The sequence below is a fragment of the Antennarius striatus genome, chromosome 2, assembly GCF_040054535.1.
Source record: "Antennarius striatus isolate MH-2024 chromosome 2, ASM4005453v1, whole genome shotgun sequence".
In the NCBI taxonomy this organism is placed as follows: Eukaryota; Metazoa; Chordata; class Actinopteri; order Lophiiformes; family Antennariidae; genus Antennarius; species Antennarius striatus.
In genome coordinates, this window is record NC_090777.1 from 10,259,752 (window position 1) to 10,273,843 (window position 14,092).

General features: G+C 43.3%; 1 protein-coding gene across 3 annotated transcripts in view; it reads right to left on the reverse strand.

The window, feature by feature from the left end:
* The window catches only part of LOC137602731 (plexin-A1-like), a 402,183-nt gene that overhangs the window by 178,027 nt on the left and 210,064 nt on the right, over positions 1 to 14,092 (reverse strand). For all 3 annotated transcript variants that reach the window (XM_068325725.1, XM_068325707.1, XM_068325716.1), the window contains exon 9: positions 9,061 to 9,175. In XM_068325725.1, coding sequence (XP_068181826.1) covers positions 9,061 to 9,175 — 115 coding nt within the window. The remainder of the gene's footprint in view (positions 1 to 9,060; positions 9,176 to 14,092) is intronic.

The following is a 14,092-nucleotide window of genomic DNA, read 5'->3' on the forward strand; positions in this document are numbered from 1 at the left end:
TACTTCCCCATCATCCGCTTCATGTATTTGGGTTTATTTCTCCCGTTAATACTGGAACAACTGAACAAATTACTTTGTCTCAAGGGTCCTATGTTTGAAAAAAGGTTTAAGCTATGCAGAACAAAAGCATAGTATCTAGTATGCAAATTAATTATGTGAAGAACTTTTGAAAGCAATCACTTTTCTTTGCATGACCTGTTTCATCTATTATTCTACATTTGTGAGTCATCCCCTTTGCTTCATTTCAATGAAAAAAAAACCAAAAAAAACAAAAAAACTTTCATCTGGTTTGCCAAAATGATATGACCTAAGTTCCTCAGTCATAGTCTCAGGTGTAGGGGAGCAGGAGCCCCATCACAGCAAACTTGGAGCTCTTCTGTTCAACAAAAAACACGTTAAACTAGGTTAGAAGCCTTTGGTGGTGTCCACCCACTCATTGTAGCCATTTACTACAGGGGATATGGAATGGAGTGGGTAATGGTGTAAATATGTAATGGTTAAAGTTTGACACTTTCATGAACTGAGATTCTGATGGTTTGAAGGTAGGAATTTAAACAATGGTTTGACCATTAAAAAAAAATAAAAAAATAAAAAAAACATATCAAATTTTTGTAATGCTTTTGAAACCACAAACTTGAAATTAATTGTACTGTCCTGTTATCCAAAAGCTGTTGAATTGATCCACTGGACGTTAAGAAAGTTCTTGAAGACGTTTCGTCTCTCATCGTCTCTCATCCATAGAACTGAAGAAGTCTCTTGGATGAGAGACGAAACGGCTTCAAGAATTTTCTTAACGTCCAGTGGATTGACTCAACAGCTTTTGGATAATCATGACCTTGACGACTGATAACCTACACAGACAACTGTCCTGATAATTTCTGATCAATGTAATGCTTCACATATCTAGAGGAATGCAAAATAAATAGCGTGAAACTAAATCCATCCCAATAATACAAAAGAAGTAAGTATAACTCAATGGATGTACCTTGCTTATTTTTCACATGCATTTGGATTTACTGATCCTAACTGGTTTACATATAGTGTAAAATTATCACCAAATGTTTCAGGAACCTGTATTATCTGAATTTTGTGCTCTAAAATTAAACAACCTAGAAAGCGATTCATGCAGCCTGAAATCACAGCAGCTTAAATTACTTTACAACCAGATCACTTCAAGAGACCCACTGCCCTTCCAACTGTCAGACTTTATTATCCTCTGATAATGACATCAACAAAGTTAAAATAATTAAGTTTCAAAGAGGCTGCTTTGGTGGAAAGAAAGTCAGCATAATTTTAGAAATCTGATCATCATTGTCATCTTTAGAATACATCAGGGGTCTCCAAACTTTTTCCTGTAAGGGCCACGTAACTTTTCCCTTCTCTGATGTGGGGCCAGGTCAGTTTGTAAAAGAAAAAAAAAAAAATTGACAACAGCAGGGATGCCTAAACCCCTGCGGTTGTATTCCAAAACCAAATTTTAATAACCCTTTCCTGTTATTTGTCATGATCCTGTCTGTTTAAGTATTTTATTTGCTTCCCCATATTTCACGTCATCTTCCTGTTTTATTTTGTGATCACTCACCCCTGTCTCTGTTCCAGGTTCCTGTCTGCCCCCCCCCCCCCCGTCTGCGTGCACCTGATCCCTGATTGTGTCTCCCGCACCTGTGTCAAATCACCCCCCATCAGTCCTGCATATATTTCCTCTTTGTGTCTTGTCTTGTCGCCACGTTCCAGCCTTGTTCCATAGCTCTTGTCCTTATTAACATGTTTGAAGCTTGTTCGTTTTTTTTTACTTTGCCTTTTTGCCTCCCGTCCTGGATACCTCTGCCTGGATTGACTGCCTTTCCTGTTTACCAACCCTCGCTTGGAATTAACCTTGTTTTTTCTGATTTACTGCTCTGTGTCGTGCACTTGAGTCCTGCCTCCCTGCACTACGTTCATGACATTATTATGTCATTTGGGAGAGCTGCATAGAAGTCAATGAGATTGTCAGGTTTGAATGCATCTTTCAAAACATCACAATTCTGTAACTTGATCACCTCAAACTGATAACAAGGCTTGGCTTCATTGATGTCGGATAAAAAGGGTTTCTGGAAAAGACTGATTTATTTTGCATTGGTATGTAGTTCATGGAATTGGACACCAAACTCTGCCTTCTTTCTTTCACACATTTTCAGCTGGGCACAGGATTTCTGGGTTCTCTGCAGAGAGGTTTTGGGTAGCAGGAAGTTGGATGTAGTTTTGCTTTTTCACTTGTTCCAAAAATGACACTAGTTTCACTTCAGATGCTTTTATGTGGGAACACATGTCCCAAATGAGTTTCCTCTAACCTTGTAGCTGCAAGTTAAGACTCTTGTACTCCTGATTGGGTCACCCAAGGCAAACAGGTCTCCGGTGAAGGGCCAGACAAAGAATGGTTCAGAAGACGCCATGAAAAACCGAAAAGGGAAAAATGTGACCCTGCCCAGAGGAAGCCGGGGGCCCACGTCTCAAGCCAGGCCTGCACGGAGGGCCCGGCAGTGAGCTCCTGGTGGCTGGGTCCGCGATGTGGCCCGGAAATTCAGTGTGGTTTTTCCCACCCCTGTGGACTCACCACCCACAGGGCAGATCGATGGGGTCGGGTGCACTACCATATGGGTGGCAGTGACAGGGGATCACGGCGGACCAGACGCAGGTGGCTGAAGCTGGCTTTGAGGACGTGGAATGTCCCCTCACTGGTGGAGAAGGAGCCAGGCTTACCTACAGGCACAGCCTTGGTTCTGGAACCAAACTCCTGGATAGGGTTTGGACCTTGTTTTACTCTGGAGCTGCGTCAGGCGTGAGGCGCAGGGTGGGTGTGTGGATACTCAAAAGCTCCTGGCTGAGCGAGTTTACCCTGGTGGATGAGAGGGTCACCTTCCTACGCCTTGGCTGTGGAGGGGAACACTGTGACCGTTGTTGGTGCGTGTGCATTGAATAGCAGCTTGTAGCATTTGGCCTTCTAGGGGTCCCTAAATGAGGTCCTTCACGAGATCCCAGCAGGAGACTTCATTGCTCTCCTGGGGAACTTCAATGTACACATTGGCAATGATGGAGACACCAGGAAGAGCATTAATTGGGAGGATTGGCCTCCCTGATCTAAACCAGAGCGGTGTTCCATTGTTAGACTTCTGTGCTAGTCACAGATTGTTCATAATGAACTCCAGGTTCGAACACAAGGATGCTCATAAGTGTACCTGGTACCAGAGCACACTCGGGTGAAGAGAGGGGCAGAGCTGTCAACTGATCACCACCTGGTGATGTGTTGGGTCCATTGGTGGGTGAACCCTTTGGATAGACCAGTTAAGCCCAAAGGAGTAGTGCGGGTAAACTGATAACATATGGAGGAGGGCTCTGTCCACGAGGCCTTCAATTCACACTTCTGAAGGAGCTTCTCGTGCATCCCTGTGGAGGCTGGGGACATCGAACCTGAATGGTCGATGTTCAAAGCTTCCATTGCTGATACTGCAGCTGAAAGCTGTGGTCTCAAGGTCTTGGGTGTCTCAAGGGGCGGTGACCCTCGAATACCATGGTGGACCCCAGTGGTCAGGGAAGCTGTCCGACTGAAGAGGGAGACTTTCAGGGGTATGTTGCCCCTAGGGACTCCTGAGGCAGTTGCGGGTACCAACAGGCCAGAAGGACTGCAGCCTCAGTTGTGATGGAGGAAAAACAGAGGGTGTGAGAGGAGTTTGGACAGGCCATGGAAAAGGACTTTTGTACGGCACCAAAGTTGTTCTGGAGGACACTGTTGACCTCGACTGAGGAGGTTGTTGGTAGGTGGAGCAACTCCTGAATCCAACTACCCCAACTGACCCGTCCTCTTTTGCAGAGACAGAGCTGGAGGATGATAGGGGATTTGAATCAATCTCTCTGGGCAAAGTCACCAAGTTAGTTAAACAACTTCTTTGTGCCGAAGCCATGGGTACTGATGAGATTCATCCGGAAATGCTGAAGGTTCTGGGTGTTGAGGGGCTGTCATGGCTGACACGCCTCTTTAACGTTGCGTGGTAGTCTGGGACAGTGCCGAAAGAGTGGCAGACTGGGATGGTGGTTCCTCTTTTCAAAAAGGAGGATTAGAGGGTGTGTGCCATGAGCGATGGGTCATGACCGAAAGAACGAGATTGCGGATACAAGCAGTGGAAATGGGCTTTCTCTGGTGGATAGCAAGTGTCTCCCTCAGAGATAGGGAAAGAAACACTGCTATTCAAGAGGGGCTCAGGGTAGAGGCTCTATTCCTTTGTGTCGAAAGGAGTCAGCTTAGGTAGTTTGGGCATCTGGTTTGGATTCCCCCGGGGCGCCTCCCTAGGTAGGTGTTCCTGGCACATCCAGCTGGATGGAGACCTTTGGGCAAACCCAGGACCAGGTGGAGGGATTATATAAAGAAGCTATGGGCCCTCTGTGACTGAATGGCTAGTGATTTAGAATATAGTCTACTTATTTTCCACAGGGAAAATAAAGGTCTGTGACATTTAACACAAACACATTATGTCATTAAATTATTTTAAGCCACTGAGATTCAAAAGAAAAAGAAGTAAGGCAGATAGCATGAACTGCATGACATGGCATTATTGAGTAGTTACTAAAGATACATGAGGCATGAGCAGTGGCATGACCCTTGAGTGTAGTTTCAGCTCTTGAATAACTAAATATCTCTCACATCCTCCTCCCACACTGCTTCCATCCTTCTTCTCCTTTTTTAGATTTTGTGGCTTGTGCTATGTCTTTCTGTCAACATTAATTACAAGGATATAGTGTCAGTGCTTTTTTTAACTGCAGTATTAACTGTACATTGTTAATTATGAAATTAAAGGGGCAGGAATCCTCAAAATTTTAGATTGATTCAAACTCATTAAAGTGAATTTTACATAGTGTGAAATAGTTTGATGGGTTATAGTTCTTTGCAAAAGGTGTTATTTATTTATTATTTATTATTATTATTTATGCTCATTATGCACACACTTGTTTTAGCAGGCTTGCATTTTCTCTAACAACTAGGCCACTACCACACTATTCATGTTACTTTTTTTATTGCGGAAGCTTCTCATCTCATCTGTCTCTCACCATTAAACACGCCAACGATCAGAGAGGCATCTGGAGATGCATCTTTAAGCTTTAATACACTTTGAATAATTAACACACATTTGTACATGCGGGCACACACACATGCCCACGTACACACACGCACACATACACATACACACACTGCTGAGTCTGTTAGTCAGGCAGTTCCCCCCAGCCAGAGCAACCCAGAGGGAGAAAGGAAGATGCTACGTACAAGCCACAAAGCCTCAGATATCTGCCACCAAGACTTGTGTGTCAGCCCAAGCCCCAGAAAACAGAAACAATGGAAAGACAGCTTTAAGTTTGACATCCTTAGCTAAGAGACACAGATAAAATGTGCCTGACCCATTTTAATTAACTTGTTGAATTAGTTTGTGAGTAAACAACAGAAATTAAGTTAAAGGACTAAAACTCAGGAGATGTATTGTGGAGTGAGGCGTCTAGGAAGAAGCTTGATGTGCTTTGATAAGTTTGCCTGTAGAAAGGTTGGTTGCAAATGCTTATTCATTCATGCTTTGATATGTGATTGCTGCAAAAACAAGGAGACTTGAGCAAGACATATGAGTCTCTTACAACCTACTCATCCAGATGATTTATCTTCCAATTAGCAGCATGGAGGCCAACCCTGATCCGCATAACTATGTTCACCTTCTCTTTATTTGAAGCCTAAACACAGGTTGCTAATGATTATCAATGAGGATGGGCTACAAAAGCCACCACTTTGTTCCTGCATGGATCATTAATGCATCATGGAGCTGCTGCGTAAGGGGGGCAAACCTCTGAGAAGAGGTAGTGAATGTAATGGAAGAGGGATGGAAGAAACAAATGTTTGGAGAAAAAGGAGGCAAAACGCAAGCCGGAAGGACTGGTAAGATGAAAAAGAGGAAAGCCCAAACATGGAATACAGAGAAAAAAGAACACAGATGAAGAGGGTGGAAAAGGTAGACTAGGTTGAGCACATTCAGAGTTGGGGAACTGCATTTCCTCATACTGAAAAGGTCAAATGTCCAGATAGTTAAATAGTTAAAAGGTTTTTGATGAAATCAGATGACTTCACTAGAGTAGGGTCTGAGTGAATACAAAAGCCCTTTAGAAACACCCCCTTGAAGCTATACATACTTAAATCATGACCAAATGAAGAAAAATGAGGACAGGTACACAATCCCCTCTCAGGGTGGAGAAATAGATGGATACAAGGATGGCCTCTCTGGCAGCAGTCGTAACTGTAGCTGCACTGCGCATATGTAAAGAGTAAGACTACACTCCTGCTGGCTATATATACTTTTACTCGATATATGTAAGGGAAAAGATTGAGTGTAAAAAAATAACACAAAATATTAAAACACCAAAGCCTTTACTTATGTTGTTTATTAAATTTTGAGAGATTTAATAAACAATGTCTCAGCATTTAATAAATGCTGAGACATTGTTAGGCCACCTGACAGATGGACAAACCGAGGACTATATCCCCAAATCATTGTATATGAGACAAGATGACACATCTTCCATGCACAAATTTGATCAATGGAGGGTTTTCTGGATTACATTACACTGAGTTTTGGCAAAAATTGTGCACATATTTTCTTTGCCGGGGCCTTCACGCGATGCACTGTGAAGTATTGACACAAGGGATTGAGATATGTTGCCTGATGGTTTGACTTACCACATGACTATTTAAATAATTTACTTGGATCTAATGACCTTCAATAGCATCATTAAACATCGTGGACGATCAAACATGCAATTTATGAACTTGTAACTTCTTTACAGACAAAAAAAGACAAAAAAAGTCACTTTTTATAAGAGGCTGTATGTGGGGTGTGAGTAGATAACCATGTTGTTTCTACTCTCACTCTTTTAATTTATTTATGGGGTATGAAATATCCCAAGTAAAATGCAACACCATGCAAAATACATTAATGACTTGAATAGAAAGAATATTGTCAGTAAATGAAAAGGGAGGTAGGAATGCAGACGGAAATAAATGCAAAGCTTCTTGGCTATTACTTTTTCTGTTGGTTTTTATTATCCTCTTATTTTTTCCCATTTGAAATAATTTCAACCAACCCCCGGGCCCTGAGCAGGCCCTGTAGGCTCCACCAGTTCAACGCTGGGATTCACTGAAGCGCAGCAAATTTGTTTGTCTCTGTGTTTGTTTCTCTCACTGTTTTGTACACATATTTGTACACATTCTCAAGTGTTTGTCCCACTCTGGCAATTTTCTGCCTGGTCGCCCCTAATATGCCTCTCTGTTTATCTGCTCTCCAACACAGCTGATTTATATATTTATTCACATATCCAGGAAGTGGCAACAGAGAATGTGTTTTGTTACAAAGGTCAAGAATGACATATTGTTGTGTGTCAGTTTTAAAGTGCATTTTTGTGACACATCAGTGGAACACATTCACAGACGTTTAATCAGATATGAATTGACGTCAAGCTTAAAAAAATATGAAAAATGCCTTTGGGAAGATAACCAGTGTAGTGTGAATTCAATCACTTAGGAAACACACTGCTAATGACACAGGGGGACACTTTTTAAGGCAGTGGAGATGGGAGACCCCAGCCCAAGGTGATATTGCCCAACTGGCAAATTGGACAAACATCAAGCCTTGAAGAGAGAAATGTGTTTTGACCAAATTGCTGCTGTGTCCAAATGATTTGCTTCCAAGTAAATAGTTTACAAAATAAATACCAAACACATCCACCAGTCTCAAAAGCCCAGACCTGTCACTTCACTTCATCTGCCATGATAATCAGAGTGAGGATAAGGTGGTGGTTTGTGTGTCTGTCAAAATTCAGTGAAGCCCTCCTGACATTCAGTCTTGGTAACCATAGTGACACATCCATCAAAACAAGTGCACAGGAAAACAAAAAAAAACAAAAAACAAACTGAAAAGGCAACAATGAAATAAACAGCCAAATTGATGAGGCTCTCCTAGGGAGATGAGGATGAATGTCAGTCTGATGTGTATGAACGATGGTGTGACATGTGATGGCGGGGTGTGTGATGTCAAGTGCTATTCTCCTCCTCCCTTTTACTCACCCTCATCCCACACACATCTAAACAGCCTCGGACATGATGCCCCTGAAACACAGAGTCTCTTTCACACACACACACGCAAACACACATACACAGGCCTACATCTGCATCTAGCACTCTAGACTGAGAAGGTGGTAAGAAATTAATTACCGGCAACAAAAGGATGGGTGAGAGGAGAACAAAAGCGACAGCTTGCATTTGTGTCCTACACAAAACATTTTAGTCTGAAGGTTTCTGCACCTGTGCTATGAGAGGACAGAAAGGGACACAGGAAGAGTGACAAATAGAACGAGGATGGATGATATTCCTTCTTTCACCTTAAACACATGAGAAAGTGATCCTGATCCTCCACTATAGAATGACATTGAACTAAAGTGCTGAGGGCAACTTTCTTGAAGGTAAAATTAATTGTAATCAGTGCTGATTTGTCAGTGTAAATTTCTTTGGTTTGTGCAACAAAATTAGAGGCCTCTATAGAGGGACTGTGGAAGCAAGTCAGCTCATGGATAAATGTGGGTTTTCATACAAATATTGCATATTGTTTGGGATGGTGGAGTACTCTTCCATTTGTTATTTACCCCTACATGCTTGAAATTGAATAAATCCAGCACCAATTGGAATACAAAAGCTGCTGCTGGGCCAGTCTGAGCACCATCCAATCATCCTCAACCCCTCAGAACTCAATGGCTGTGCATGCTGCATGAGGCTGAGCACCATCCAATCATCCTCAACCCCTCAGAACTCAATGGCTGTGCATGCTGCAGCTGTACTGTAAGCCACTAAACAAACGTGTGTATGAATGTGAACACCAGAATACGGGCATGCAGCTTTATTCCTGTGTTGCTTGTTTGCCTGTGCTTCCAAAGCTGTGTGAGATCTAATTACTCTTGGGCATGCTCCTAAATGTCTTCTGAGTGTTCACATAGTGGAACCCTCACCTGTGATGTGTTCACTTGTCCCTCCTGGAAGGAGCAGTCGCTGGCGTCCTGAGTGCACATGTGGCGATACTTGCACCAGTGACAGGGGAAGTTTCCACTGACACAGGATAGGCAGCTGGGTGGGAGCAGGTGAGAGAAAAAAAGAAATGAGCAACTATTTTAATTAAACCCTAATCATGAGAAGTCCTTCCACATATTTTCTCCATTCATGTAGGGTGACATTGACTCCTGAATTTTTAGTTTAAGGGGTTTCCACTTCCTTTTTGCTTTCAGTCAGTGCTGCTATGTGTATTTTTTTTTTTTGCCTTTTTATTTCGAAGAAAGATGAATAGACAAATATATTGGGTCATGCCGGCTTTCAATCTACTGCCAAGGGAGGAGTGACATATTTATTTTTAAAAAATTCATTTTCAGGGTCCCAGTTATGTTGTCTGGTTTAGACATGGTGGCACTGCCCTAAATATGGAAGGCTGAACCAGAGGTGGCAGAGCTGACAGTGTTGATGTTTTCAGTGGGAGTGGAGAGAATTGAGAATAGGCTTATTTCACAAAGCAGATTTAGTGGAAAACCTGGGTAAGTTAACCCTGAACCAGGGTTTCGGTTTCACAAAGGGAGGTAACTTAATCCAGAGTTAGAGCAGTAACCATGACCAGTTTCATGAAGCGGGGTAAACTGAACCTCTGGGTTTGTTACCGCAGTAACAGACTCTCAGAAGCTAATCTGGTCAGGAGCAGATTTTATTCCACAAACCCAGGGATTCCTCTGACTTTGCCGCTTGCGCAGCTTCATTTCATGATTCTGACGGACAGAGTTTTGCCGACATAAGGTTTTATAAATAACTCCGTATGTTAGATGTATTTTATAGGCAATTTATAGGCAATGCATTTTATAGGTTCAGCATTAATTCACAGAGAAATAAATATTTTTGTGTTCCGTTCATATGTCCCGTCATATCCAGACAGTTATCTTTATGTCCGGTACTGCTTCACGTCCCGATCCATCATACATATCCACGACCTGATCCATTCTCACTTCTGCAGCAGCAGCAGTTTTTTATTTTTTTACTTGCAAATGGCAGTTTTTCTATACAATGTGGGAGATGCTCAGTGTGCCTCGCCTAACACAAACTAATGAAACATGGGATTTTACTGGTGAGACCAAGTTTTGTTCTTGTATTCTCGCGCACGTGTGTGTGTGTGTGTGTGTGTGTGTGCGTGCGTGCGTGCGTGCGTGTGTGTGTAGGTGTGTGTGTGTGTGTGTGTGTGTGTGTGTGTGTGTGTGTGTGTGTGTGGATACACGCAGCTCTCCGATCACTTAGGAGAGTTATAGCTGCTTTCATTTACCTAAAAACGGACACTTGTTCTGAATTAGTAATTAATGTGTAACAGGTTATGTGTTCACTGTGATGCTGGGGATAGCCTCTGGCGGACACACACACATACACACACACACACACACACACACACACACACACACACACACACGACTGAAGTGGACCTCTAACTAGTTGCTACCTGAGTTCAACGGCTTGTCAGTGTATAGCTCTAAACTAGGACATTACCACACTATGTTACCGTAGCCTGAACTAACCCCCCTTTCGGGGATTGCCACGCTCTTGCGCATGTCAACCATTCAATATCATCAATCACAGAGCTCCATTTGTGACGTTAATTACGTCACAAAAATCAAATTACGTCACAAACGGCCATTCTAGCAATCCGATCGTTTTGATTCAGTCCAGGCCATGAATTCCTAAAACTCCAAATGTCTATTGATGCAGAAAGTGTTTGCTTATCAGATGCTAGGAGTTGCTCGAGTCAGGGAGGACCACTATGTACTGTATATGTAGAGACCTGAAAATGTGTGATTTTTATAATAGGACCCTTTAAACTGCAGGTCAACTTACTCTGGGTTAACAAAACTAACCCTGAAAAACATTTGTGAAACTGAAATCTCTGGCTTTCCAAGTTCAGGGGAAGTCAACCCAGAACCACAGGTTCACCTCAGGGTATCTTAACCCTGCCGTCTTGAAATGGGCCCAATGACAACATTATTATACTGTGTAGTAATTGATGACAAAGTGAGAGTTAAGATTGCAATGGGTTTGACATGTAGGAGGGATGATAGGTATGCAGGAAAAAGGACTGTACAGGATAGAAGTGCCATAGGCAGAAGTGTACAGGAAGAGCAGTGAAGATGTTCATGCCTGCAGGGAAGGAGGATCTGCAGCTGATTGATGAGAGGAAGGAGGCTACAGAACACAGATCATATTGGAAGAAGACAACGAAAAGTAACTAACAGGAAAATGCTGAGTAGGAAATGATGAATTTGCAGTCTATTAAGAAGAAAATGTGAAGTTTTTATTCGTTTTTGTTACCACCGCCATCTCATGTGTTTTTGGTAGCTTCTTATTTGTTTGTTTTCTTGCAGGATGACTTATCAATGGATTATGAATAGATTAAATAAAACCATGGAGGAAAAATGAAGCATTGCAAGCATTTCATCACATTTGTCCCTAATTATACAACTGCTGAAATAATTTTCATAAATCTTACTGGATGGGTGCATATTGATTATTAATATACTGTATATATATATATATATATATATATATATATATTAGCCTTTTTTTTGTGTATCTTTCATCTTCTGCCGTTTCATATGTGGTAGCGGGTCACGGGGAGCTGGAGCCTAACTCAGCTGGCATAGGCGTGAGGCGGGGGACACTCTGGGCACGACGCCAGTGGACCCCAGAGCCACACACAAAGACGAACAACCATGCACACACACACTCACTCCTACGGGCAATTTGTGACCGGCCAATCAACCTAAAGCGCATGTTTTTGGAGGAAGCCGGAGATCCGAAGAGAACCCACGCAGACACGGGGAGAGCATGCGAACTCCGCACAGAGCGGGACTCGAACCCGGACCCACCGTGTTGTGAGGCGACAGCGCTACCCACTGCGCCACCGTGCCGCCTTTTTGTGTGTATAATACACACAAAACCCTGTTTAATATATTTGATAATTGTAGCATGAAGGTGTTTGAGAATTTATACATTAATGTGTGTGTGTGTGTGTGGGGGGGGGGGTTGCTTGCCAGAACCTTGAAGTTTAAGAAACTCTCCTGACCATCTATATTTACATTCATACCCTGCAAATGCACTGATCAAAACTCTACATGACCAGACATTTTCAGAGATCATGTAGAATGTGCAGAGGTGCTGCCAGGTGAAGTACAAGTAGAGTGAAAACATGGCTCAAAGGACAACCATAAACAGGACACCCATTTCACACACTGACAGACTGCATGTGGACACGCATCAATACATGCAACCGCAAAACATCAAATGTTTATGGCCTGATCTGCTGAAATCGAGATGGAACAAGTTTAACTGTGGCCTGGTGCATTAAGACCTTCTATCCAGCTGTCAAGGAGTCCAAGGTGGACGTCGCAGAGAGGGGCGAGAAAAGGGGAGAATCCTCAGCGATCCACTCCCCCTTCTAATTCTGCATGCTTACAGTAGCTTATAGTGAACTAAGCTGGCACACCAAGATAAGCCTGTTTTTATATAACACTTGTTTTTTTCTTCCTCAAAGTTGGGGAAGCAAGACATATACATCCAAATTCAAACATGGATTACCGCCCTAACACAAGGCTAAAATGGCTGACAGAGATAAAGGCAATAAATCAATGTGAGGGAAGTCTTTTAATGCAGAAAGCTATTTTAGGTCTTCAATTCACCATTTTTAACAAGTTCATATTAACTTCATAAGTCTTACTTGTTTACTTAATATAATGTAATATCACAAACCTACAAGAACAAACAAGTTACTTTCTGATCTTTATTGACATATTCTTGTCATTTTAACACACAAAGGTCTTTACTAACTGAGACAAGGAGTCATTGAGAATTGTATAAGTTCCTGAAAAATGATGAAAATGGTGAAAATAAACAGGAAAAAAAATTACATCCGACAACACTCTTAAAAAACACCAGTCCTGGCCTTACAGTCTTCACAGTTCCAGCGTAAATGTAACTGGCTGAATAAAAATGAGTACTAATTACATCAGATGTCTGTCCTGGATGCTGTCAAGCCTCCTCCTCAACCCCATATGCACACAAAGCCTGACTTGTGCATCCACCCATCATCCAGTTATCACTGTCCAAGTTTATTTTCATTCCACTGCTGACTGATGTCTCCTCCGAGAGCTGCCCCCTTATTGTGGTGGGAGACTTTGAGTGATCGCGGGAGCTATGTTGTCAGGGGCTTTATACTCCTGCTGGGGACTCCCTTAGCAAACAGGTCCTGGGTGACGGGCAACACTAAGAGCAGTAAAAAAAAACCCTATGACGACTAAAAAATGGCGCAACCAGGGCCCCACCCTGGAGCCAGGCCTGGGGTTGGGGCTCGTATGAGAGCGCCTGGTGGCCGGGCCTCTGCCCATGGGGCTCAGCCGGGCTGAGCCTGAAAGGATGACGTGGGCCCAACCTCCGGTGGACTCACCACCCGCCGAGGAAACCGTAGGGGATTGGGTGATAGTCGTCAGCATGGGGCTCGATGACCCAATCCCCAGACATAGAGTCTAGCTCTAGGGACATGGAATGTCACCTCGCTGGGGGGAAATGAGCCACAGCTTGTGAGGGAGGTTGAGAGGTACCGACTAGATATAGTCAGGTTCACCTCCACCCACAGCTTGGGCTCATGAACCGAAACCCTTGAGAGTGGCTGGACTCTCCACTTTTCTGGTGTTGCCCAAGGTGAGAGGCGGCGGGCTGTTGTAGGCTTGCTTGTTGCCCCACAGCTCAGCCGTCATACATTGGAGTTCACCCCAGTGAACGACAGGGTCGCGCCCTGGACCTTCGGGTTGGGGACAGTTGTTTCACCGTCGTTTCGGCCTACGGGCCAAATGGCAGTGCAGAATACCCGGCCTTCTTGGAGTCACTGGGATGGTTACTGAGTAGTGCTCGGACTGGGTACTCCATTGTTCTCCTTGGGGACTTCAACGCTCACATGGGCAATGACAGTGA